Genomic DNA, 25,469 nt, shown 5'->3' with positions numbered 1-25,469 from the left:
GCAGCCAGCAAGTATGTAGAGAGCCTTGTAAATAGTGAGTATTGTTTGTTGCCTTGCCCTATTAAGTGATTAAAAATTAAACATACGTTGAGTCTACAAGTATAATGCCAGATCCAGCGGAACACTGCTTCCCCTTCCACTGGGGTACAACTTTGTTTTGTTGCTGAATGCCCTTGGCTTCGGCAGTTGCCCAGCGTTGCCCCAGCTGAAGCGACTGTCGTCGACGGTAACTTTGGTACCGCCTAGCTTGACACCTGTTGTGGTCGCACTGCCACTGATGGTTAAGTTGCTTGTTTTAATTTCGGGCTGGTTGGTGTGCGGATTCAAGGTATGGCTTGATTGCGCATCATCACCATTCGAAAATAGTCTTTGTTTGTGTGAAGTTGTTGCAGTGCTAGATGGTGGTGGGGGAGGAGGAGGGAGCTTAGAAGATCCACCATTTTCAGTAGCGGTTGAAGCAGGGGAGAATGGTGCCATTGGTGGAGGAGGCGGAGCCGAATGAGGGTCTGATGATGCCATTGGTGGAGCGGGTGGGGCGGGTGGAGTCGGCAGTACTGGCGAGCCCATAGATGGAAGAGGGGGTGCCGCTGGCATCGTTGCGGAAGACGACGAACCGCTCGAGGCCATCTTTGCAGGGGAAGGCACAGGAGGGGCGCCGAAAGATGGCAAAGAAGGGACGGGTGGAGCTGGGGCAGCAGGAACGCTTGGAGCGCTTGGGGTTCTGTTTTCGGCTTTTCCTGGTCCCGAGTTACTCGATACGCCCTCAATTACATGAGAATCGTCTCTTTTTTTCTCGATTTCCGCGAGGAATGGCAAGCCGCCACCTAAAGAAGGCTTCGGCGCATTTTGATGATTTGTAGAAGAGCCAGATCCTAGCGCTGGCGGAGGAGGGGGTGGCGGAGGACTACCTGGCGCCGATGACTTGGGAAGTGCCGGCGCCTGGGGAGACGAAGATGTAGGGATTGGAGGAGGTGGTGGAGGTAATGAAGAAACTGGAGGTGGAGGTGGTGGTGGGGGGGCTGCGTTCGTACTGGGGGCGGAGAAAGAAGGCAGTGGTGGTGCTTTTGTAGCAGGTGGGGGTGCGGCAGGAGGGGCACGTGGAACTGGGGGTGCACCACTTGTTGGGGGAGGTGGTGGTATGGATGGTGAAGCAGGCGGCTTAGTGTGCTGTGCATTCAATTTCGAGTTCATCTCGTCTAGGAAAGACATTCCTTGGCCCGAGGGAGCATTCTGAGATGTTTTATCCAAAGTTGGGGCCTTGACTGGTTCTGGATCATTCGTTGGCTCAACTTTTGTTGTGTACTTGGAGTTTTCGCCAATGACGAACCTATCGTCTCGTTTTTTCTGGATCTCGGCCAAGAACGGCAAGCCCCCAGCGGCAGGCATAGGCGCCGGTGGTGCAGAAGCTGCGGATGGTGCCCTACGTTGTGGAGCAGCAGAAGAGGCTGGAAGTGCTGGGGGTGCTGGGGGTGCTGGTGGTACGCTGCTCTTTGGTAAAGTGGGTGCTGGAGGTGCCGGAGGCGCACCACTTTTAGGTAGAGCAGGTGCGGATGGCACAGGGGGTGCCGGAGGCGCACCACTTTTAGGTAGAGCAGGTGCGGATGGCACAGGAGGTGCTGGAGGAGCTGGAGGAGCTGGCGGAGCTGGCGGAGCTGGTGGCGCCGGTGGAGCGCTGCTCTTGGGCAGGCCCGGTACTGGGGGAGCCGATGGAGCCGGCGGCGCTGGAGGCGCTGATGACGGACTTGATTTAGGAACTGATGGGGCCGAAGATGCTGGTGCCGGCGGAGCTGCGGCAAATGGTACTGGCGGCGCAGGCGGCGCACTACTTTGAGGCAGCAGAGGAGCAGGGGTCCCTGGGGCGTTCGACGAAGGTAGCGGAGGGGCTGAAGCTGGCGGCGCAGGAGGTGCTGGAGGCGCCGAAGGTACGGGCGGCGCTTTCCCTTCGATATTCGATCTCCTTTTGGTGGGCCTGGAAGAAGGCATGTGAGGTCTGCTGGAAGGGATCTGCGGAGCGGCGGGTGCTGGAGGCGCTGAGCCTGGGATTGGAGGGGCGGACCCCGGGATTCCAGGAGCAGATCCCGCAGGAACTGGATGAGCTGGGGGAGCGGGTGCCGCTGGAGTTGGTGGAGCGGACATGCCGGGAACCGGAGGCGCAGGCGCTCCCCTGGGCGCGCCGGAGGTCGACCTCAGTTTTGGGATACCGCCAGCCAGGATGTCCCCGAGTTGAGGGCCTGACGGCAGCGGCATTGGCGGCATCGCTTGTGCCTGTGATACTGGTGGCGCTGACGCGGGCGTAGGGGGGTTTGGCGCGTTACCAGACACAACACCGCCACCTACTTGCGGTGCGCTTCTATCGTTTGTGACAGCCTTCTTTAGGCGGGCGCCCTTCCTTATATCACCAAGCAGGGCGTCTCTACCCATTTGCATCTGTGGCGCCGCAGGCGGCTTCGAGCTACCAGAAGCTGCCCCAGGCATCATGGGAGGTGGAGGTGGAGGCGGACCAGCCATTGTGTGCGTGCTAGTCTTAATTCTTAGGTTTAGCTGGATGCTTTTGTAGAATACCTTTCCTGCCCTGAAGCTCCTTTTAGAATATGTTTAATTCCCCTATAGTTTCCATGCCATGCTCATTTCGTTAACAATGCTGTTTATCTTTACAAAAACTATAAAAACGCATATGTGTATATCATATCTTTCATTCTTTGGTTCACTTCTTTTCTAAAAAAATTGAAACCTGGGCTTCTCTCCTCGGAGGGGGGCCCATATGGGCATCTTCGAAGATCCACTAGTCGATCGTGGTTTGTGGATTCAAAGCGATGCGCAGAGTAAATTTGTCATTTGTGTGTGCACACGGGGAAGTTACACTATATGGAACTGCGTGCGTGCGACTTGTTGAGAATCTGACTTGGCTGTCCGTAAAGCTCAATGACACAGTTTTTTTAAAATGCTCTTTTTGGGGCGGGTAGTTTGTAATCAATTGGCTTGGAGCCTCTTCTGGAGGAGGCCTAGCAGAGCGGGCCCCCATTCGGGCTTACGCTTGTAGTGGCTAATGTTGTCTTGCATACCAGCGACCGCGTCGTAGAGGTCCTGGAGAACTCCGTGCTGAGAGTAGTACTCGTCAGTGAGGAATTGCTCGGACATACTCCACAGGTATGTCTTGATGGAGAAGCACATGGCGTTTGTGGAAGGCCCTAGCTTGATGAGACACTGGCGCTCGGAACGGTAGAACAGGTCGCGGCCGCCGCGGAGCTGGTCCAGAGTCTTGGCGAAGATGAGCTCACCGTCGGCTCCCTTGTTGTCGTCGGTCACGTACAGCTTTGTGTGGGTCTGGAAGGAGAAGTTGACTCGCAGAACCAGTCTCCCCGGCTGGTGGGTGTGGAAGAAGCGGTTCATGTGAGCTTGCAGGTTCTTCTTGTAGTCTGGGACGGGCCCGTGCACCAAGGTCAGCGGCTTCAGGAAGCGCTGGCGAGGGTTGAAGCCTGCGGCGAATGCGAAGCAGCCGGCCATGAGAATGTATTCGTTGTTAAACTGGCCACTGCTGTTCGGCAGAAGAAGCATCTTATCCTCTTCGACCATTCTGGCCATAGCCAGGATCAGCTCGTGCGCCCGCCTGGTCCGGGCCGTGGTGACGAGGGACATGTATCCTACGCTGTCCTTCTTGACGCTGCCGTCAGTAACCTTGGAGGGCACAATGTCAGCGTTTTTGCAACGGTACTGGATGAACGCCAGGCTGTCGTTCTCGAGCTCTAAGTACGCGCGTGGGTCGACGGGGTGGAATTCGTCCATGACCTTACTGTGAAACACGCCCGCGGACTCACTTGAGGGCGACAGTACGACCTCGAAGTACTGTGGAAACCTCTGGCAAAGGTAGCCAACGACATGGTCGTAGAGCTCGCACACTGCCTCTAGGCATTTCTCGACGTCTTCGAGGGTAACGAGAGTACCTTCGCTGAAAGCCGCATCACCTGTGGCGACAGGGGCTGCCCCGCCACTTCCCGTGCTGTTAACCATTGCGGGGTCTAGGCAGAACATCACGTCCTTGTAGTTCTTCTTTATGATTTCCCATTTCGCCTCGATCCTTTCCTTGTATGTGTTCTCCATGATCAGCCAGTGGCTGAGGGGAATTGGTTTGACGCCCATATTAAGCCGGTACTCGCCGGATTTGAAAGGCTTGTAGGGGTACGGTTTCGTCGCGTACCAGGGTCTGTAGTCTGGCTCCGACGTAGCAGGTGTAACTTGCTCTTTCATGAGAGGGATCGGCGACCACTTCGAGCCAATGGTACTCTCCGAGCGATCCTTAGCAGGCTCATCTGCAGGTTGGTCTCTTGCTGGAACACGATGCTCATCGTCGGCCTTCTGTTCCGCCCTCTGCTCTGCCTTCAAGTCCATGTACCATAGGTAGGACACATAGCACAGCAGTGGAAATGTCACATGCTTTCCTAGTACTAGGCTCAGATCTATCATTATTCAAGAACCGGGAGGAAGTGATTAAGAGAGAAACAAGTCGATATGAGAGCCCTTGAGTTCAGGGTTTGGCGGTTTGAAACTATACGCTTGAATTTATTGTGATTCAGAACCTGATTCCTTAAAATTGCTAGGACTCGAGCGCTTTCGAAGAACTTGGTTTGTCGGGTTAAGCCTTATCTAAAATTCCGGTGGTTTTATCGCTTGAGTCGAGACACTGTGCAGAGTCAGAGAGATAAGCCCGGTATATGTGATTGGAGCGGACAGGGCAAACAATTGGTTAGGTCAGCGGACGCACCCGGCACTGGTGCTCACTCCAGAAGATTCCGTCTCCGCGGTGCGGCCAGCGAAACCTGCCTCTCAGCGTAAGGGAGCGTCAGTCTTCCGTGTGATCAGGGCCACCAGAATGGGCACGTTGATCTTACGCTCTAGCAGCTCGTTGCGGCCAGGCACAATGTTCACAAAGCGCGACAGCTTGTTGCGATGGTCCAAGCCGGCTCCTGGGGTTTCTACTGCTATACGCCTCTTGGCAAGCTCTATGATGGTGACGGCCTTTTGGACGTGGGACCCGTACGAATACAGTACGAGCGCCTTGTTGTCCGCGAACTGGGACGCTAGGTCAGCAACGTACTCTTCGATCTTGGTATTTTTTGAGAGGTAGCGCACGTAGCATTTTGGCAGATCGAGCTCGCCTAGCAGCGATGGCAGGACCTTGTCGGCTATGTACTGGAAACAGCCCGGAGAATCTGATGCTTCGAGACCAGTCTCGGCATTGAGGTATAGCAGCTGGCCGCCGGAGTGCGATGGGTGCTCAGACGCGTCCATTTTTTTCGGCCTTGTCGAACGAGATGAGATCGCCGCATCGACATCATTTTTCATTTTTTTAAAGGTACAGTAGCCAACCAACCAACCACCTTTGGTATTAGAACATACAGAGAGAGCGGCGCGGAGCTGAGAGTTGGCGAGCGCTGGGCGAGACCGAGACTGGCTCCAACCATTCGAGTGTTTCGCGTGCCGTCCATGTACGGAACGAGACGGATTACTGGTTTTCAGAGCAACTTTCTTGTGAGCCCAACGAACGACTCAAGCTCGGCCGCACACCAGTAATCTTGTATATATACATTCTGATCGGGTATATACGCTAACACTAACCAACCCTGTTCCCCTGCTGCCACTTGTGCTGTCCTTAGCGCTATAGTCATGGAAGCCGAAAGACCCTGCGTTGCGCATCGTTTGATATGATATTTCATAAAGCTCGCAGCATCTGCTATACTCTTAGTGTTAAGTTATTTCTGTGCGGCAGTTATTTCTTGGTAACAGCTTGCCATTTACTCCACTCAAAGGCCGCAATACGCCTAAAAATTGCTTGCCTGAGGCCAAAACGGAGCTTTCCTCCCAATGGTGGCGATGTCTTGGCACTGCGCTGCTCTCAAATCTGTTACTATATCTACATTGTATAGTTAACAATCACATTAACATATGTATGACTGCCAGCACCCGTACATCAAACGTTTACACCCATACATGTGGGTATTTGGTTTATCCGATTTAGGAGATTTCATTTTTTACACCGATTTGATCTCGCATACAGATTCCTATTTTGATAGGGACTCTTCTTCGTGTACTATGATCACCAGTCACATGTGACGAAGCTTTCGACTGCCACACCGGAACCAAACTTTTCACCTGGACAAAACTAGTGAAATTGTCGTGTTACACCTATGCTTCTTTCGTCTTTCTTCAGCATCCAGGAAGCCTTTAAACATCCTATCACACTAAGTCGAAATGGGAGGAATCCGTGAGAAGAAAGCTGAATACTTCGCCAAGCTCAGAGAGTACTTGGAAGAATACAAGTCTGTGTTCGTTGTCGGTGTCGACAATGTCTCTTCGCAGCAGATGCACGAGGTCAGAAAGGACCTGAGAGGCCGTGGTGTCGTCCTCATGGGTAAGAACACCATGGTTAGACGTGCCATCAGAGGTTTCCTCTCTGACTTGCCAGACTTCGAGAAGTTGTTGCCTTTCGTCAAGGGTAACGTCGGTTTCGTCTTCACCAACGACTCTTTGAAGGACATCAAGGAGGTCATCACCTCCAACGTTGTCGCCGCCCCAGCCAGAGCTGGTGGTATTGCCCCAGAGGACATCTGGGTCAGAGCCGTCAACACCGGTATGGAGCCAGGTAAGACCTCTTTCTTCCAGGCTTTGGGTGTCCCAACCAAGATTGCCAGAGGTACCATTGAGATTGTCTCCGACGTCAAGGTCGTTGATGCCGGTACTAAGGTCGGTGCTTCCGAGGCTGCTTTGTTGAACTTGTTGAACATCTCTCCTTTCGTTTTCGGTTTGACTGTCGTCCAGGTCTACGACAACGGCCAAGTGTTCCCATCCTCCATCTTGGACATCACCGACGAGGAGTTGGTCAAGCACTTCGTCTCTGCCGTCGCCACCATCTCTGCCATCTCTTTGGCCATTGGTTACCCAACCTTGCCATCTGTTGGTCACTCTATCGTCAACAACTACAAGAACTTGTTGGCCGTCGCCATTGCCTCCAAGTACATCTACCCAGAGATCGAGGAGTTGGCTGACAGAATCGAGAACCCAGACAAGTACGCTTCTGCTGCTCCAGTCGCCGCTGCCGACTCTTCTTCTGCCCCAGCTGAGGAAGCTGCCCCAGAGGAGGACGAGGAGTCTGAGGACGACGACATGGGATTCGGTCTGTTCGACTAAACAATTTAGCTTTCGAGTGCGTAAATATAATCCCCTCTTAAGTAATATATTTGTATCGGACCATCTAATATCAGTTATTAGTTAAGCTACTTGTGCAGTGTAAGTTTAATGCGTCCAGCGGCCCCGCCACGCGCCTTGTCCGTTATAGAGGCTGACACTTTCTGGTTTGTTTATGTGACGTACTTGATTCTGTCAAAAATGTTTTAATGTCTGTGTCAGTTTTTGGGACTTTAAATCTGGATTGATCACAAAAGAATTGACTCGCTGCTCACTTCAACCTATCGGACCTAGGAACTATGTCTGAAATGTATAAGGATTTTATACAGCCTACTCTGGGCTATTTGAATTCGTTACGCCATTCCAAGTCAACTGGGCCTTCAATTTTGAGCGCCCCATCTCACGAGAGCGATGTTGGCCAGAGCGACAGCGACCAAAGCTTTTTGTGTGACAGGGGCACAGGTCCGAAGTTGCATAGAGCATCTCCGACTTCAACACCTGGCGATCTGTTCGACCCATATCGGCTAGATTGTGAGCAGGCTCCATTTAAAAAGGGTTCAGCGGATTGTGATACTATTGGCGACATCTCTGATGGAGGTAGCGTCATCCGCTATTCGTTGAACTCCTCAATGACACACTCATACGCACATGATAACAGCCGAAAGATGGAATCACTCACCGCGACGGCAACCAATGAAAACAATGAACTGACACTGAAATTACTCAATGCCTACCTCTCATTGTATGTGGCTGACGCCAGGTATGCTCAGGACAACGGCTGCGCGGAGTACAGCGTTGAAGCAAATCAAATATCCTCTCCCCAAGAAATCATTGGCACTATTCCTGAATCTATTGGCCCACTAACCGACATCATCGGATTTGTCGATCTTACCTCTCAGACGTTATTCAAATTTGTCACTAATAGCGGCTTCCTACAAAATTGTAATGCCAATAGTTGGGACCAAACTGAGCTCTGTGAGCTCAAAAATCATATCTCCGCAATTCTTGAATGTTTGATATTAGAGTATGCACCACAGGAGCAGCAGCCGTTATTTGAAAAGTTCGAAAAGTCGCTGGCCCTGCTGAAAAGAACAAGATTTGACACTCGTTGCTGGAAGCAAACGAGATCTCTTCAAAAGCTTCATGGAGATGACTGGATTTTAGAGAAACTTGAAACACTCAAGTTTGTTCCCCGAACATTACTCGACGCCTTAAACTTCGATGTCATTATGCCTCAAGATGCAAGCCCTTTCAGCAAAAGCCGTAAGGGAGATATTGAGACTTTGGAAGTATTTACGACACTCTACGCCATATTATTACTGGAAATCAAAAAGCTCTTCGAGCTTGTTGTTTTATTTGCTCAAACAGCCGGCATTATAAAAGATCTAGAATGCCCACTTTTGCTGGGCTGTCTCGAAGGTTTTTTGAGAAACTCCGTGGTTAGTGGAAACACAGAGCTTGTTGTCGGCCTCGACAAACTAGTTCAAAATTGGACCCATTCCTGTGAATCGTTTAAAACCAAAACAGTGCATTGGGCCAACCATTTTCTTAGCCAGTGGAAGGTTGCGCGTCCAGAAACCATATGCGAAACAACATTTTATAGTAGAAGATCTTTGGAGCAAGCGTCACAAAATCCCAAGAGCTATGAGTTTGACCTTGTTCATTTGTTTATCAACGAAGTCATGGACATTTGCGCACTTGATAGCCTTAACACTGAAGTTTTGGAAGCAACAACTGTGAAAGAAAAAGCGTCAGCAAGCGGGCTCGGTTGGCTTACAATTTTTCAGGACGAGGATCCTCATGCGAATCCATCTACTATTCAGACTCGTACCATTGAAACTTCAGCGAGTAACGACTTTTTCCGGTATCAAAACAATTACTCACTGATTGAGGACGAAACCACTATTATTATTGGTGGGCAAGGTCATTTCTGGACACGAGGCCGCCGAAATCACGAACACCGCCACACGCAGCAGCTGAGGAACTGGATTAGACGGGGGTTCCACTCTAATGATGTCGGGGCAAAGCATCAAATCCTGAACAAGTGTCAACGCGCGAAGAACAAATTGAAGGATCTGGCGCAGAAGCTTTCAAAAAGTGAGGGCCCGCAGAGTCAACTTCGCAACAACAAGGTTGCACCAGGAAAGGAGCCTACGCAGGTCTTGAAATCAGAGTGGCATAGAAACGCAGGCACAGTCAGAGTTGCTGCAAAGGGTGCAGTCATTGACAACAAAAACAACAATCAAAAGTCTGTAACAGAGGAGCGTAATCACAACTCTTACTACCACATAGCCGCCTTCCACGGGGCTTTCGAGGCTACCACTTACAGCGACCATTACGAACACCGCCCCCGCCGCTACGAGAATCTAAGAAGGAAAAAGGACCGCTTCATGTTTTTATTCTTTGGCGAAGAGAGATAAACCTTCGAGCGGGTCTCGACGGGCACGAACTTTACACTACACCTCTCAAATTTATAGAACAAAAAACCCATTAAAAAAACGAAATAATTCTTCATGGCGGCAGCACTAGTGACCCTTCAATTGCTGAATGCTACCCAAAATCAGGGCCATGTCTCTAGCTGAAACAGTTAGCTAGAATGTGTAAAACCCACAACATTTAAAAAACCCTTACATCTCCATCAGGGGAATAATGCAACGCCTGCGCCCCAAAAAAGGCCTCCCTTGAGACCTGAAAGCCGCTTGAAGCCGCTCTCAAGGGGTTATGGCCTTATCAAAGTTAGTAGTGCCTTTGATCGAGGGGAGAATCCCCATACCGTTGTACACGACATCATGTAAATTGGATCTCTATTAATTGAGGATAATGGGATATATTACCTTCGTAAATTTTGCATGACTTAACTGAATTGTACGGTGAACAGAACGTTCATATGAAATCAGTTCAAGGCTGTGGGGTCCGTTTGTTTCAATTAAGTCGCATTCTGGCACCTGCAAACCATGGTTTCTTGACAAGCTTGCGCCAGGTTAGGGGCTACTCAGAGGGTCCCTTGTTTGGTAACCATAATAATACTTTCCGCACCACTACGCGGCAAGGCGCGTACGGAAGCACAGAGGTCCTCAACGATGATCTCTTGTCGGACTCGATCCCGCGCGTCAAGCTCGCATACGAAGTTGTGACAGAGCACAGCTCGACGTACTTGCCTCGAGCACCAATCATCATCCTACACGGACTGTTTGGCACCCGCGCCAACAACCGAACTATTGCGCGGATGCTGAATGAGCGGCTCGAGCGCGATGTGTACCTACCCGATCTAAGAAATCATGGGCAATCACCGCACATCGGGCGCCACGACTATCCCGCCATGGCTGCGGACGTGGAACAATTTATTCACGATCAAAATTTTGAGCAGGACCCGATTCTTGTAGGCCACTCCATGGGCGCCAAAGTCGTCATGAGCGTTGCTCTGCGCAAACCCGAGCTGTGCTCGATGATAGTTAGCATCGACAACGCGCCAGTCGCTACGATGCCTACCATGTCGTTCCCAAGATATGTGAAGAAGTTACTCGAAATTATTGGAAGTCCCAAGGTTCAAACCTTCAACGACGCCGAAAAGTCCTTGCGCGAGGTGGAGGACTCACTGGTGATCCGGCAGTTCCTCTTGACCACGCTGCAGCGCGTCAAAGACGAGGAATCCGGCGGTTATCGGTTCAAGTCGCGAATCCCACTTGGCATTTTGAACGACGCTATCATCAAAGGCAACATCGCCAACTGGGAGTTCAACCCCTGGGTGCACAGGTGTACTGCACCTGCCCTGTTCATTCGCGGCACCAAGTCCCACTACGTAGCCGACGAGTACCTCAGCGACGTTGGCAGGTTTTTTCCGAAGTTTGAGGTCCGTGACATAGATGCCACGCACTGGGTAAACACAGAAAAGCCCCGTGAGTGCAGTGATCTCATCGCTGACTTCATCGAGCGTCACGAAGATGTATAGCGTAGCTACTGAGCAGCTAGTGAGTGCAATAGGTCATAGCACTGCCGACGCCCAGCAGAGGCGGGAATCTACAAACGTGCACAGTGACTGAATGTTATATAGTGTGTGAGGCTGAAAGCCGTTAGCCCGCGGCCGTCAGCACAGCAAGCCTTCATAGTTATCAGTCTCGTTGCATCATGGCGCATCTTCACCTCGAGGACCGAGACGACGAGCCAAGAGCTAGCCGATAATAGCGACATCACTTAATACGCATTGCTAGTAGACGGCAGAGGCGTCTCTTTTCCGACTCTGCGCCAAGCTGCTCTCGAAAACCACTATGCTGTACATACAGGCCGTCCGTCTCTACCGCCGCGATTATCGCAGACCCCTCGTTCTTACTCGCTCTCGTACTCTTGTGTTCCGTCCCAACAGATCTCACCACACATAATCACGTGTATGCTCTATTTTTATCCATCCATTCCCCAGTTCGCGACATGTAAAAAAAGAGTTTCTCTGTTGTTTCTTACGCATCTCTCCTTCAACACAAGTCTACAACGAAGGTGTTTTAGAGCGCTCTAGTTGAAGACCACGCTTGCTAGGCAATACCAAAGGAAGGTTTAACACGCCATCGCTTGTACACCACGCCCGAACACTACTTTCCGCAGGTTCCCGCGCGTTCAAGCCTTTTCTGCGTTTTTAACCGCTTAGATCAAGAATCTACCCGGAAACTCGTCCCGGACGCCTAAGCTACTAAGTATGTTACCTCGTACCCTGCCTCCTTTACTAACGTGCGACAAATGCTGCAAGAAGCAAGAAAACAGCCGGACGGCGCGCCGCTCCGTCCGCATTGTGTTTGTGATGTGTGCGCCTGTTCAAATCAGGCCTGGCCAGAATCCTTCCTTGAGCGTCACGTTCCCGTAATCCGGCGCCATACAAGATATCACACCAGACGAACCGAGTTGCCAATGTCGCTCTGCGCAGGAGCGCTGGTATGCGCGCGCCCGTGCGCGCCGAATGCCTCCGTTAACGCCTCTATCTGATTCGCTGCCTGTTTCAAACGGTGGAGAACGCGAAATGACGCGACGCGTTCGCCAGTTTTGTCATCTCGTCTTCCTCCATCGGTTTGTGACACGACACGCTCTCGTGGCTTGGCTCGCTTCTAGTTCACTTTTTCGGTGAACAACGGATCTAAGAGCTCTTGTTAGAAGCTTCGGGGGGCAACGCCAAAGCGGTATGAATATCTGAGCTCCGCTTCGGGAACTCTAATGGAATTCAAAAAAAATTTTCGTGTCGGAGGAACATTTTTCTTTTTTTGGAGCAGGAATAGACACGGATGCGGTACTTGCTGTTTCTGATCGAGTTTTTTTGGAAGGCTCGAATAGAGATGGACGGAAATGTGATTTAAAAAGAAGGTAGTCGCATCGCCATAGTTTCTGCGGATCAAAACGAGACCAGTTTGGATCTGACGAAAGGCAGAGACGAACAGAGCGAGGAACCGAAATAAACACCTGGCTTCCAAAATAAGGAGCGACTGATCCGTGGACATAACAACAAGAAGTCCCACTGAAACTGTCCTCCACTGGAACCGATCCGCTAAACTCTGTTTCGATCCAGCGCACCCGCACACATCTCACACGCTAACAGCGCAGAACCCGAGAGATCAGGCGTTTTCATCTTGTCGCACGAGATAGGGAAGAAGCTTTACAGCTAGCGCAGCCTACTAACACTACACCAGACGCCACGCCGGAACTTTTCCGCTATGTCCTACAACGATCAGGCTAAATACTACGATCAGCAGGGCCAGGCGGAGCAGGGCTACGACGCCCAGCAAGGATATGCTGCTGACCCATACCAGAACTACGGCCAGCAGGCTCAGTTCGATGAGTACGGCCAGCCTATCTACACTGAAGGGCAGTACGACCACGAAGATGCCGCCCACTACGACCCCAACGCTGCCGACTACTACGCTCAGCAGGGCTACGAACCCGACCAAGCCGACTACGGCAACGGCAACGCATACTACGAGCAGCCACGTGGCATGGGCCAAGACCCCGAGAACTTCTCGGACTTCAGCTACGGTCCTCCAGGGACCCCAGGCTACGACGGCTACGGCAACGCTAATGCCGGCCAGTACACGCCTTCCCAGATGAGTTATGGGGAGCCCCGTTCTTCCGGCGCTTCCACTCCCATCTACGGTGGCGAAGGCTTTGACTCGTCGGCGATTGCCATGGCTTTGCCCAACGAGCCATACCCCGCATGGACCGCAGACAACCAGTCTCCTGCTACTATTGAGCAGATCGAGGATGTGTTCATTGACCTTGCCAACAGATTTGGTTTCCAGAGAGACTCTATGAGAAACATGTTCGATCACTTCATGACCTTGTTGGACTCCAGAGCCTCCAGAATGTCGCCACAACAAGCGTTGCTCTCGTTGCACGCTGACTACATTGGAGGCGACACTGCCAACTACAAAAAATGGTATTTCGCCGCTCAGCTGGATATGGACGACGAGGTGGGTTTCCGTAACATGAGCTTAGGCAAGCTCTCAAGAAAAGCCAGAAAGGCCAAGAAGAAGAACAAGAAGGCCATGAAGGAGGCAGACGCCGAAGACACCGACGCCATGTTGAGCAAGCTGGAGGGTGACAACTCATTAGAGGCTGCTGACTTTAGATGGAAGGCCAAGATGAACAAATTGTCTCCTTTGGAAATGGTTCGTCAAGTCGCTTTGTACTTGCTAATTTGGGGTGAGGCTAACCAAGTCAGGTTTACTTCTGAGTGTCTGTGTTTCATTTACAAGTGTGCTTCTGATTATCTGGACTCTCCGCTGTGCCAGCAGCGCACTGAGCCTATTCCTGAAGGCGACTACCTAAACAGAGTGATCACTCCATTATATCTTTTCTTGAGATCTCAAGTGTATGAGGTCGTGGACGGCCGCTTCATGAAGCGTGAAAGAGATCACAATAAGGTTATCGGTTACGATGATGTAAACCAGTTGTTTTGGTACCCAGAGGGTATTGCTAAAATTGTCTTCGAGGACGGATCAAGGCTAATTGACCTGCCTGCAGAGGAACGCTATCTCAGGTTAGGAGAGGTGTCTTGGAATGATGTCTTTTTCAAAACATATAAGGAGATTCGTTCATGGTTCCACTTGGTTACCAACTTCAACCGTATCTGGGTTATTCACGGGTGCGTCTACTGGATGTACATGGCATATGTCTCGCCCACGATATACACTAAGAACTACCAGCAGCTTGTTGACAACAAGCCGACTCCTGCTTATAGATGGGCCACTGCGGCTTTGGGTGGTACCCTAGCGTGTGTTATTCAGATTGTTGCTACGATTGCTGAGTGGTTTTTTGTTCCAAGAAATTGGGCTGGTGCTCAACATTTATCTCGTCGTTTTATGTTTTTGGTCTTACTTCTGGCGATCAACTTAGCTCCTGTCATTTTCGTGTTCGCGTACACCGGAAGAGACATTTACTCGAAAGCTGCCAATGCTGTGGCTGGTGTCATGTTCTTTTTCTCCCTGGGAACGGTTGTTTTCTTTGCCGTAATGCCTTTAGGTGGGCTGTTTACGTCTTACATGAAGAAGTCCACTAGAAAATACGTGGCTTCGCAGACCTTCACAGCATCTTTTGCTCCTCTCAAGGGTATTGACATGTGGATGTCTTACTTACTTTGGTTTACCGTTTTTGCTGCGAAGTACTCCGAGTCTTACTTCTTTTTGATCAAGTCGCTTATTGACCCTGTCAGGATTTTGACAACCACTACTATGAGATGCACTGGTGATTTCTGGTTTAAAAACAAGTTGTGCATGCACCAACCAAAAATTGTGCTGGGCTTGATGATCGCAACAGATTTCATTTTGTTTTTCCTAGATACATTCATGTGGTACGTTATTTGCAACATGATCTACTCTGTCGGGAGATCATTTTACCTCGGTATATCTATCCTGACTCCTTGGAGAAACATTTTCACGAGACTGCCTAAGAGAATCTACTCCAAGATTTTGGCTACCACCGACATGGAGATTAAATACAAGCCAAAGGTTTTGATTTCTCAGGTTTGGAATGCTATTGTTATATCAATGTACAGAGAGCACTTGCTAGCCATAGACCACGTTCAGAAGCTATTGTACCACCAAGTGCCTTCCGAAATTGAGGGCAAGAGAACTTTGCGTGCTCCAACTTTCTTCGTCTCTCAGGATGATAACAATTTTGAAACGGAGTTTTTCCCCAGGGATTCTGAAGCTGAACGTCGTATTTCCTTTTTTGCACAATCGCTTGCCACGCCTATTCCAGAGCCTTTGCCTGTTGACAACATGCCAACTTTCACTGTTTTGACCCCTCATTACTCTGAAAGAGTTCTTTTGTCTTTGAGAGAGATTATCCGTGAGGACGATCAATTCTCAAGAGTTACTCTCTTGGAATATCTGAAACAATTGCATCCTGTCGAATGGGACTGCTTTGTGAAGGACACCAAGATTTTGTCGGAAGAAACGGCTGCTTATGAAGGCGCTGAAGAAGACTCTGAAAAGGAAGGTGGCTTGAAATCCCAAATTGACGATCTACCATTTTACTGCATCGGGTTTAAGTCTGCCGCTCCAGAATACACTCTCCGTACAAGAATTTGGGCCTCTTTGAGATCCCAGACACTATACCGTACCGTTTCTGGTTTCATGAATTATGCCAGAGCAATCAAGCTTCTATATCGTGTTGAAAACCCAGAAATTGTCCAGATGTTTGGTGGCAATGCTGAGGGCTTGGAGAGGGAGCTGGAGAAGATGGCCAGAAGAAAATTCAAGTTTTTGGTTTCCATGCAGAGACTTGCCAAGTTCAAGGCTCATGAACTGGAAAACGCCGAATTTTTGTTGAGAGCTTATCCAGATCTTCAGATTGCTTACTTGGATGAAGAGCCCCCATTGAATGAAGGTGAGGAACCAAGAATCTTTTCCGCACTTATTGACGGCCACTGTGAACTACTGCCAAACGGCCGCAGACGCCCTAAGTTCAGAGTTCAACTTTCTGGTAACCCTATCCTTGGTGATGGTAAATCTGACAACCAAAATCATGCCATGATCTTTTACAGAGGTGAATACTTGCAACTTATCGATGCCAACCAAGACAACTACTTGGAAGAGTGTCTGAAGATCAGATCCGTTTTGGCTGAGTTTGAAGAATTGAATGTCGAGCAAATCAATCCATATGCTCCAGGACTGAAATACGAAGAACAAACGACCAACCACCCTGTTGCTATCGTAGGCGCAAGGGAGTATATCTTCTCAGAGAACTCTGGTGTATTGGGTGACGTTGCTGCCGGTAAGGAGCAGACATTCGGTACTTTGTTTGCACGTACCTTGGCACAGATTGGTGGTAAGTTGCATTATGGTCATCCTGATTTCATCAATGCCACTTACATGACGACAAGAGGTGGTGTTTCTAAGGCCCAAAAGGGTCTGCATTTGAACGAAGATATTTACGCTGGTATGAATGCTGTTTTGCGTGGTGGTCGTATCAAGCACTGTGAATATTATCAATGTGGTAAGGGTAGAGATCTTGGTTTTGGTACAATTCTGAATTTCACAACAAAAATTGGTGCTGGTATGGGTGAGCAGATGTTATCTCGTGAATATTATTATTTGAGTACTCAACTCCCTCTCGACCGTTTCTTGTCCTTCTACTACGCGCACCCTGGTTTCCACTTGAATAACTTGTTCATTCAGCTGTCCGTGCAACTATTTATGCTGACGTTGATGAACTTGAATGCTTTGGCACACGAGTCCATTATGTGCATCTACAACAGAAACAAGCCTATTACTGACGTGTTGTACCCACTTGGATGTTACAACTTTTCACCTGTTGTCGACTGGGTAAGACGTTACACGCTCTCCATCTTCATTGTTTTTTTCATCTCTTTTATTCCTATTGTGGTTCAAGAGCTGATCGAAAGAGGAATTTGGAAGGCCACTCAAAGATTTTTCAGACATATAATCTCGTTATCTCCAATGTTCGAAGTGTTTGCCGGTCAAATTTACTCGTCTTCGCTTTTGAGTGATTTAACAGTTGGTGGCGCCCGCTATATCTCTACAGGACGTGGTTTTGCGACTTCCCGTATTCCATTTTCTATTCTTTACTCGAGATTTGCGGGCTCTGCTATTTACATGGGCGCTAGATGTATGTTGATGCTATTGATGGGTTCTGTGGCTCATTGGCAGGCACCCTTGCTCTGGTTCTGGGCGTCTTTGACCGCGTTGATGTTCTCACCTTTCATCTTCAACCCTCATCAGTTTTCTTGGCAAGACTTTTTCTTGGACTACCGTGATTTCATCAGATGGCTGTCGAGAGGTAACAACAAATACCATAGGAACTCGTGGATTGGCTATGTCAGAATGTCAAGGTCTAGAGTGACCGGTTTTAAGCGCAAGTTGGTCGGCGACGAGTCTGAGAAAGGTGCAGGCGACGCTGCCAAGGCCCACAAGAGTAACATGATTCTCGCTGACATTATTCCATGTGCTATTTACGCTGCTGGTTGTTTCGTTGCCTTTACATTTATCAATGCTCAAACTGGTGTGAAGGATGCAGACTTAGTGAATTCGACGTTGCGTATCATTATCTGCACTCTTGCTCCAATTGCCGTCGACATGGGTGTTCTGTTTTTCTGTGTTGGAATGTCGTGCTGCTCCGGTCCCTTGTTCGGCATGTGTTGCAAGCGAACTGGTTCTGTTATGGCCGGAATTGCGCATACAGTTGCTGTTGTCGTCCACGTCGTGTTTTTTATTATCATGTGGTTGCTCGAAAGTTTTAACTTTGCAAGAACACTTGCAGGTGTAGCAACTTGCTTGTACTGCCAGAGATTAATATTTAAGGTCATGACTGTATTCATGTTGACACGTGAGTTCAAGAACGACCATGCAAACACTGCTTTCTGGACTGGTAAATGGTACGGCGGTGGCCTGGGTTACATGGCATGGACACAACCTACAAGAGAGTTTGTTGCTAAAGTCGTTGAGCTCTCTCATTTCGCGGGTGACTTTGTCTTGGGACATTTCATTTTGTTTTGCCAACTGCCAGTTCTGTGTATTCCAATGATTGACAAGTTCCACTCCATTATGCTTTTCTGGTTGAAGCCATCGCGTCAAATCCGTCCTCCTATCTACTCGCTGAAACAAACGCGCTTGAGGAAGCGGATGGTTAGAAAGTACTGTGCTTTGTACTTCATTGTCTTGGCTGCCGCCGTTGCCTGCATTATTGGTCCAGCTGTGGCGTCTGGCCAAACGAAACGCACACCCTTTGCGGACCAAACTGAGAAGATTGACCCAGTTAACATGAAGTGGTTGGTTAACATCGTTCAACCAAGACACCAAGACAATAATGACACTGGTACTAGCTTGGAAGGTGTGAGTGGTCATTATTATAGTCACACTCCTTCAATGCACTCTTTCTCTACCAAGAAATAGTCAAGGCCACCGGCGCTCTTGTATTTGTTCTCTGCAAAAATTGTGGGGTTTGTCCCATTATGTACTTTATCAACTAACGTAAAGTTTTAAGACGTTTATTACTAAACTTACAGGTTTTATTTATACAGTGACAGGTTCTTTTTTTGGGAGAACATTTCCCGTAGATCGACTGTTCCATGAAGCAGCAATTCAAATCCATGTTCTGGGTGTGTCAGTTGCTGCAGCGTCAAAAGTTTTGTGTTCTGTCGCTTAAGCGAATGCGCCAGCAAGCGGTTTTTCACTATATAAAGATGCAACCTTAGCTTAATGCATGCAACCAAGATATGCACAAAGTACGCGCAACTAATCATACAAGGCCTCCCCGAGTTAACGCTCCGCCAAGATGAACATAATGCTTCTTTTGCTCAATATTTTTATTACATACTTTATGTTTGCCTCAGGCGTCATCAAGACAGAAGATTTCAAGTTGGAATATCCAACTTCGATTAGCGATTTGCCTGCAATCGAAGTACATGGAGACAAGTTCTTCAACAGCATGACCAATGAGCAGTTTTTCATGAAAGGAATTGCATATCAACCTAGCTACTCCATGAACGATCTGAAACTCTTGGAAGGGGGGGCAATGGACACAAAATACATCGATCCGCTCGCGTCTCCGGATTTGTGCCTCAGAGACATCCCACACCTGGTAGAATTGGGAGTGAACACAATTAGAGTATATGCTATTGATCCCACCAAGTCACACGATGTCTGCATGAAAGAATTAGCCGCGAATGGAATTTATGTTCTGCTGGACCTTTCCGAGCCCGACAACTCAATTTCAAGAGACTCTCCAACGTGGGATGTGTCGGTTTACCAAAGGTACAAGGACGTGGTTGATTCAATGCATCAATACTCCAACGTGTTAGGGTTTTTTGCGGGAAATGAGGTAACCAATGATATAACAAACACCGACGCATCGCCTTTTGTGAAGGCTTCGATACGAGATATCAAAGGCCACATTAGTGAAAACGGCTATCGATCAATCCCTATAGGATACTCAACGAACGATGATATTGAAACCAGAGAAAACTTGGCACAGTTCTTTATTTGTGGCGATTCCGTCGCTGACTTTTATGGAATCAACATGTATGAATGGTGTGGGTATTCGTCTTACCATAGCAGCGGTTACGACCAGCGAACTAAGGAATTCAAAGACTACCCCGTCCCAATATTCTTTTCGGAGTTTGGATGCAACTCTGTGCGGCCACGTCCCTTCACCGAAGTTGAGGCGTTGTATGGCCCACATATGACCAAGGTGTGGTCTGGAGGACCGGCATACATGTATTTCGAGGAAGAAAACAACTACGGAGTGGTAAAAATAGATGAAGACAACGAGGTCGTTCACTTGAAGGACTTTGATTTCCTCAAAGACGAATTTTCACGGGCCAAACCAAAAGGGATAACCAGAGAAGAACACACCCGCAAACAGGGCTCAGATCCGCGAAGAAAAAAGCGGAGAGAGTGTCCTGCCATTTCCAAAACTTGGAAGGCCGCAGCTACGATCCCTGATACTCCTAGTCAGACAAAATGCTCATGCCTCGAAGAGTCACTGCCTTGCCTCGTCCAGCCGTTCCATGACCCCTCGCGCTACAAAGATTACTTTGAGTATGTTTGTAGCCAGGTGGATTGCTCAGATATCAAAGCTGACGGCGAGAAAGGGCAATATGGGGAATTCTCCGACTGTAGTACCAACCAGAAACTTGCACTTGAAATAAGCAAAATGTACTATTTGGACCCAAAGTCAAGCGGCACATGTCCCATAGTCGACGGGCAGATACATTACAACACCAAAAGTAAACAGGCGCCGCAGGACAAAAGATGTGCCGCCATTATTAAAACCGTCAGAAGCGCATCGAAAGCGACTAACGGAGATACGCGCCAATTGCATCAGAACAGCAACGAAAGGGCGTCATCCGGAAGTCGTAATGCAGCGAAGTGGTTTTCATTAACACTCGCACTTGGAATATTGATGTTTTCATTTGTATAAACAAAATTTAGGATAAACAGAGTTGGTCTGTAGACGAAGGTGTGCAAGTTGCGTACGGTGCATACCTCTCTATTCGTAACGTGCGGTCCGGCCGGCTGGGGGCGCGCGCCCCGCATGGCTCCCGGATCTCACTTTTTGGGTCCCCAGTTGACTCCCAGGAACCCCTTGCCCTTGGGTCTAATCACCGAGACTTCGGGCTTGATGAAGTAGTAGCGCTTTTGACCTGGAACGTCCATGTACATGGATATCAGATCGGGCGTGTAATGCTTTTCGGACTCGCGTGCCTCGACGTGGATCAGGGCCATCTTCCGCTTGGACTCGACGTGGAAGCGCATGTAGTAGTGCTCCTTCCCGTCCTTCCCCATCCGTCTCGCAGAAGAGATCGGTCTGTTGCGTGTCCATTTGTCGTCCGTGAGCAGCTCACCGTAGGCCTTGAGTCTCTCCCTCGAGGTTCCGGTGTCTTGGCACTCCAGCATCTCCCGTGCCACCACGTCAGACTCTACCTTCGACACCGCGCGGTTGAACAGGCGCGTGTCACCGGAGGGCGAGAAGAGTTCAGTCAGGATCAAGTAGATTACGAGCCCGGCCAGACCGGAAGCTCCGACGACCAACGCCCCGGAAACCGTGAACGAGGCAAACGCCCTTATGCGTGGCCACAGAGGCTGGCTCTTTTTCTGTTTGGCGTTCTCAGACCTGGCTCCGGCGCCCGCGGCGCCCGCAGCGCCCGCGGCCCCTGCGTTGAACGTCGAGTAGTTGTGCATTCTGACGAGACGGCCAGCCAGTAGCTGTGCCGTGGGCACTTGTGTTTGTGCGAAGCGGGGCAAAAAGACCCCGCGCTTAGGCAATGTCCTGAGTAGTAGCATGTTTGGCATACGGACCCTCAACAACCTAGGCTTGCGAAACTGAGCGGTCCTGATGTGCTGAGTCCATCTTCATCCATTGCCTGCACCGGGCCGCTCCAATTTCGAAAATTTGCTGGCCAGCCGGTCGTACCCCGTTATGATGCCGCGTTTAGACAAGAGTAACAGCCCGATTCCACCGAATACGCCGCGTCGCCTCTGGCGTCGCTGCTTATCTTGCGCCACGGGGCTCCGATACAGACTGCGATGTCGCTTATTTGTGCGAATGCGTGCGCGCCGCGTCTCGAACCGGTGATGTACTCGCATCCCTGAAACGTCCGGTGGTGGCCGCCGCAGACGTGTGGAGAACCACGCGCCTCGCTAGCAGCTGCTCCTGGCAGCGCTCCTTTGTCCTGTCACTGATAACTCCCCGTCGTCGTTTAGCCATCGCGTGCTTATGACATCGCCAAGTTTTGTAAGTTCCTTAAGTAGGGGCCGCGGAGAGAAGATTCCAAGCGAAGATCGCCCCTTTAGTGCAATGGTTAGCATACATTTTTCCGGTGGATGTGATCCGGGTTCGAATCCCGGGAGGGGCTTCAAGAGTTTGGTCTCTAAATTTAATTATTTTTTGATTTCTTGTAACGTATTCACCTTCTAAATTTTTGGCCCATGCAGGGGTGAGAGTCACGTGTGAGACACGCGACGCGAGATCATACACAGTCACGTGGGTGAAATATCTCCATTTGACTGTCACATCAATATACACCCACACATTCGCGCGGTTTGAGATATGAAAATAATTGAAAATATTGAAAAAAGATAGGTGTTGTTTGCGTCGGCGCCCATTTGCGTGTCCAGGGCGCAGCGCTGTGGCTAGCCGCCCTAGACTGGCGGCGTAGTACGGGAATTCCTAGCTCGCAGGGAGCTGCCTAGGCAGATCGCGTTAGGCAGTGTGGACTGGCTCTGGGCGGGCTCTCGGTGGCAGACCACGCCTAGCCTCTGCGTAGTGGTGGACCTACGGCGTAGCTCCCACCCGCCGGGCCGTGGCCGCGGGCGCCAGGCTCCGCCTGGGCCTGGCAAACTCTCCACGCGGCGCACACGCCGGAAAGTAACACAACGTAAAGGCCAAAATTTCCAACTGGCGAATCTAGCGTTTACAGGGCCACAATCGTAAGAAGGCAATAACAAAATGGCTAAGCAATCTCTAGGTATGTGGTGGAAACGAGCGATTAGAATGACGGCAAAGTGCGGAATGTGCGAACAGCACAGGCAAAACAGGACCTGAATTGTGGGTGATGTAAAATCAGGTTGAAAGCGCGGTTTCCAGCGGCCAGGCTGCAAAGGTTGCAGTGAAAGCAGGATCAAAATCTCAGAGGGTTCCCCAGTGTGAACGAAGCGAGTTCCGACCGCAGCGATCCAGGGCGACATTTTTGTCCGCGCGCCCCAGACCAGCTCATTTCGGTGTGTACGTGCTGGCCAGCACACTGACTGGCACTCTCCGAACGAACGCACATGAAGAAGCACTTTCGCTGCCGTCGTCTTTCCATGCGGCACACCTTTACTAACTCTCCTACAGACGTGTCCTCCGACAGAAGAAAGGCCAGAAAGGCTTACTTCACCGCCCCATCCTCTGAGCGTCGTGTCTTGATGTCCGCTCCTTTGTCCAAGGAGTTGCGCGCCCAGTACAACATCAAGTCCTTGCCTATCAGAAAGGACGACGAGGTCTTGGTTGTCAGAGGCTCCAAGAAGGGCCAAGAGGGTAAGATCTCCTCCGTCTACAGATTGAAGTTCGCCGTCCAGGTCGACAAGTTGACCAAGGAGAAGTCCAGCGGTGCTTCCGTCCCAATCAACGTCCACCCATCCAAGCTCGTCATCACCAAGCTGCACGTTGACAAGGACAGAAAGGCTTTGATTGAGAGAAAGGGCGGTAAGTTCGAGTAACTGCAAAACATGTAATAAACCACTAAACCTCCCCATGTTTTATCTCGCGACCCTTATATCTTTCAATCATCATGTTTCACTAGCTTCTAAATAAATGTAATCTACATTTCACACTACCCATAGAGCGAAGTGTTCTGAGATCTCATGGTACCCCGCCTATATGGCGCTCTTTCGTTGCGCCTGTTGCGAGCCCCGCCCAGGCTCCCTTTGCGCGCAGCGCCATGGCTACCGTACGCCCTCCAGGTGTCTTTCTATCGCTTTGTTGGCCAGGAGTGCTGTGGTGTCACGTCGGTGACGATATCACTGGTTAATAATAATTGGCTTCTTGTGCACTCGAGCAACAACCCTAAGTCGAACCTCAAGCGTGCGGTCAGACCGAGTCCAAAGGCCAGTATCCTAGTGACTCAACAGCCCCTAAAATGGATTCCAGTGTATTAGAAGAGGTCCCCATCAAGGACACGCTCAGCGTCCCCGGTTCTAGCATGGGAAACCATATGGCTAGAACACGCAGGAGGTGGTCCAGCAGTTCTGCCGACAAGCGGCCGAAGGTTAGTGAGACCACTGATGGCGTGCACGAAGACTCCAAATCCGATTATATTTCACCGGGTCAGCTGTACTCCACAGAGTCCGGGCGTTTGTTCCACGCGGGCAAGATACTCATTGTGCTAGTGGGTCTACCAGCTACGTCTAAGACGTTACTGTCGGTGGCGATCACAAGGTACACTAAGTGGCTTGGTGTGCGTACAAGCTCATTCCACGTCTCGGAGTACAGAAGGAGGATGGTCAACGTCGACTACGACAGGTTTCCAAACGACTATTTCTCCGCCAAACCGCAAACCGCAGAAGGCCAGGCGCTGAGGACGAAAATATTGGATCAAGTACTCCTTGACATGCTAGAGTTCTTCAAGGAAAGCAAGGGCCAACTTGCGGTCTACGATGCCCTGAACATCCTAGTAGAAGAGAGAACACAGCTGCAGAAGATTTTCTCAGAACGAAACATCAAGGTACTTTTCATAGAGTCTGTGATGACAGATTCAGAAATGATCAAGCACAACGTGGATATGGCCACGAAGTCCGCAGATTACGCCGATTGGCCGCAAAAGGACGCAATCCATGACTACATGCATCGTTTGAGAGTCAACAGAGAGCTGTACGAAGAGATGACTCCAAAAGAACAACTCAGCTACGTGAAATACGTCAATTTTGGCGAACGCCTGAGTGTCAATAACAACCATTTCGGATACCTGATAAACAAAATCGTGTTCTTCCTGATGAATCTGAGAAACAAGAAGGGGTGTGTTTATTTTGCTCGCTGTGGTACTAGCGACAACGACAAGTATGTCGACGATGAGCTGTTGAATGCAGAGGGTGTCAAATATTCCAATCTCCTGACAGACTTGGTGCTGCAGACCGTCAACGAAAGGAGAGCTTCCCAGCAGCCAGTGTCTATTACCCCCATTGGGAGCGCGAGCAGTCCAAATTCTGGGCTGAGCTCGCGTTCAATGTCACCATCGTTATCTCCTCTTCTAGCTACTGCTGCCTCACTCCGTAGAACGGAATCAACTGGTAACGCCTCGATGAGACAGCCAGCTTCAGGCGATGGCGGCGATGAGGACTCTTTTGTTGTATGGACTGCTCCAAGAAAGCGTACCCACGATACCGCCAAGTTTTTCGAAGAGCGTGGCATAACTGTAAGACAAAGGTACCAGCTGCAGCAACTACACCCTGGCCTCGTAGCTGATCTAACGGAGGATGAAGTCAGCCAGAAGTTTCCCGAAGAGTACAAAGAATGGAAGAAGGATCCTTATCATTACAGGTTTCCCCGCGCTGAATCCTATCACGATCTTGCTGTGCGGATGGAGCCGCTTCTTTTGGAAATGGAGAGAATGCGGGGCGACATCCTTATCATCGGTCATGAGTCTGCTCTGCGAGTACTTTACGGATACCTCATGGCGTGCTCGTGCTCAGACATTCCAAACTTAAAGTTTACAAGAGACGAACTCATTGAAATCTCATTCAGCCCATTCGAAAATAAGGTTCGGAGAATTCCTGTTGTTATGAACAAATGAACGTCTTACTAAATGGTAATATTCCTCG

At 49.9% G+C, this 25,469-nt stretch overlaps 11 protein-coding genes and 1 non-coding gene across 12 annotated transcripts; 8 read left to right on the top strand and 4 right to left on the bottom strand.

Moving 5' to 3' along the window:
* Positions 1-93: 93 nt before the first annotated feature.
* On the bottom strand, positions 94-2,508 carry VRP1 (Vrp1p; the record flags this gene model as incomplete). The annotated part of the gene is made up of 1 exon (XM_002555761.1): positions 94-2,508. The coding sequence occupies one exon, from the start codon at positions 2,506-2,508 to the stop codon at positions 94-96; it is 2,415 nt and encodes an 804-aa protein (XP_002555807.1).
* Positions 2,509-2,970: 462 nt separating this feature from the next.
* Positions 2,971-4,461, bottom strand: KLTH0G17864g (heme-dependent oxidative N-demethylase family protein; the record flags this gene model as incomplete). Its single annotated transcript, XM_002555760.1, has 1 exon — positions 2,971-4,461. The coding sequence occupies one exon, from the start codon at positions 4,459-4,461 to the stop codon at positions 2,971-2,973; it is 1,491 nt and encodes a 496-aa protein (XP_002555806.1).
* Positions 4,462-4,821: 360 nt separating this feature from the next.
* POP6 (ribonuclease P/MRP protein subunit POP6) lies at positions 4,822-5,340 on the bottom strand (the record flags this gene model as incomplete). The annotated part of the gene is made up of 1 exon (XM_002555759.1): positions 4,822-5,340. The coding sequence occupies one exon, from the start codon at positions 5,338-5,340 to the stop codon at positions 4,822-4,824; it is 519 nt and encodes a 172-aa protein (XP_002555805.1).
* Positions 5,341-6,246: 906 nt separating this feature from the next.
* RPP0 (60S ribosomal protein uL10) lies at positions 6,247-7,182 on the top strand (the record flags this gene model as incomplete). Its single annotated transcript, XM_002555758.1, has 1 exon — positions 6,247-7,182. The coding sequence occupies one exon, from the start codon at positions 6,247-6,249 to the stop codon at positions 7,180-7,182; it is 936 nt and encodes a 311-aa protein (XP_002555804.1).
* Positions 7,183-7,478: 296 nt separating this feature from the next.
* On the top strand, positions 7,479-9,599 carry SPO77 (Spo77p; the record flags this gene model as incomplete). The annotated part of the gene is made up of 1 exon (XM_002555757.1): positions 7,479-9,599. The coding sequence occupies one exon, from the start codon at positions 7,479-7,481 to the stop codon at positions 9,597-9,599; it is 2,121 nt and encodes a 706-aa protein (XP_002555803.1).
* Positions 9,600-10,066: 467 nt separating this feature from the next.
* On the top strand, positions 10,067-11,128 carry IMO32 (Imo32p; the record flags this gene model as incomplete). Its single annotated transcript, XM_002555756.1, has 1 exon — positions 10,067-11,128. The coding sequence occupies one exon, from the start codon at positions 10,067-10,069 to the stop codon at positions 11,126-11,128; it is 1,062 nt and encodes a 353-aa protein (XP_002555802.1).
* A 1,738-nt stretch (positions 11,129-12,866) lies between these two features.
* Positions 12,867-18,563, top strand: FKS1 (1,3-beta-D-glucan synthase; the record flags this gene model as incomplete). The annotated part of the gene is made up of 1 exon (XM_002555755.1): positions 12,867-18,563. One exon carries the CDS (start codon positions 12,867-12,869, stop codon positions 18,561-18,563), a length of 5,697 nt encoding a protein of 1,898 aa, XP_002555801.1.
* A 382-nt stretch (positions 18,564-18,945) lies between these two features.
* Positions 18,946-20,592, top strand: GAS2 (1,3-beta-glucanosyltransferase; the record flags this gene model as incomplete). The annotated part of the gene is made up of 1 exon (XM_002555754.1): positions 18,946-20,592. One exon carries the CDS (start codon positions 18,946-18,948, stop codon positions 20,590-20,592), a length of 1,647 nt encoding a protein of 548 aa, XP_002555800.1.
* Positions 20,593-20,720: 128 nt separating this feature from the next.
* On the bottom strand, positions 20,721-21,464 carry TIM21 (Tim21p; the record flags this gene model as incomplete). The annotated part of the gene is made up of 1 exon (XM_002555753.1): positions 20,721-21,464. The coding sequence occupies one exon, from the start codon at positions 21,462-21,464 to the stop codon at positions 20,721-20,723; it is 744 nt and encodes a 247-aa protein (XP_002555799.1).
* Positions 21,465-21,955: 491 nt separating this feature from the next.
* On the top strand, positions 21,956-22,027 carry KLTH0G17688r. The gene has a single exon. It is a non-coding gene; the product is annotated as a tRNA-Arg (tRNA).
* A 593-nt stretch (positions 22,028-22,620) lies between these two features.
* Positions 22,621-23,372, top strand: RPL26A (60S ribosomal protein uL24; the record flags this gene model as incomplete). The annotated part of the gene is made up of 2 exons (XM_002555752.1): positions 22,621-22,639; positions 23,008-23,372. 2 exons carry the CDS (start codon positions 22,621-22,623, stop codon positions 23,370-23,372), a joined length of 384 nt encoding a protein of 127 aa, XP_002555798.1.
* Positions 23,373-23,791: 419 nt separating this feature from the next.
* Positions 23,792-25,441, top strand: KLTH0G17644g (bifunctional fructose-2,6-bisphosphate 2-phosphatase/6-phosphofructo-2-kinase; the record flags this gene model as incomplete). Its single annotated transcript, XM_002555751.1, has 1 exon — positions 23,792-25,441. One exon carries the CDS (start codon positions 23,792-23,794, stop codon positions 25,439-25,441), a length of 1,650 nt encoding a protein of 549 aa, XP_002555797.1.
* Positions 25,442-25,469: the final 28 nt, after the last annotated feature.

Source organism: Lachancea thermotolerans, assembly GCF_000142805.1.
Source record: "Lachancea thermotolerans CBS 6340 chromosome G complete sequence".
Lineage (NCBI taxonomy): Eukaryota > Fungi > Ascomycota > Saccharomycetes > Saccharomycetales > Saccharomycetaceae > Lachancea > Lachancea thermotolerans.
The sequence above is the reverse complement of the archived record's forward strand: the minus strand, read 5'-3'. Positions and strand labels throughout refer to the sequence as shown.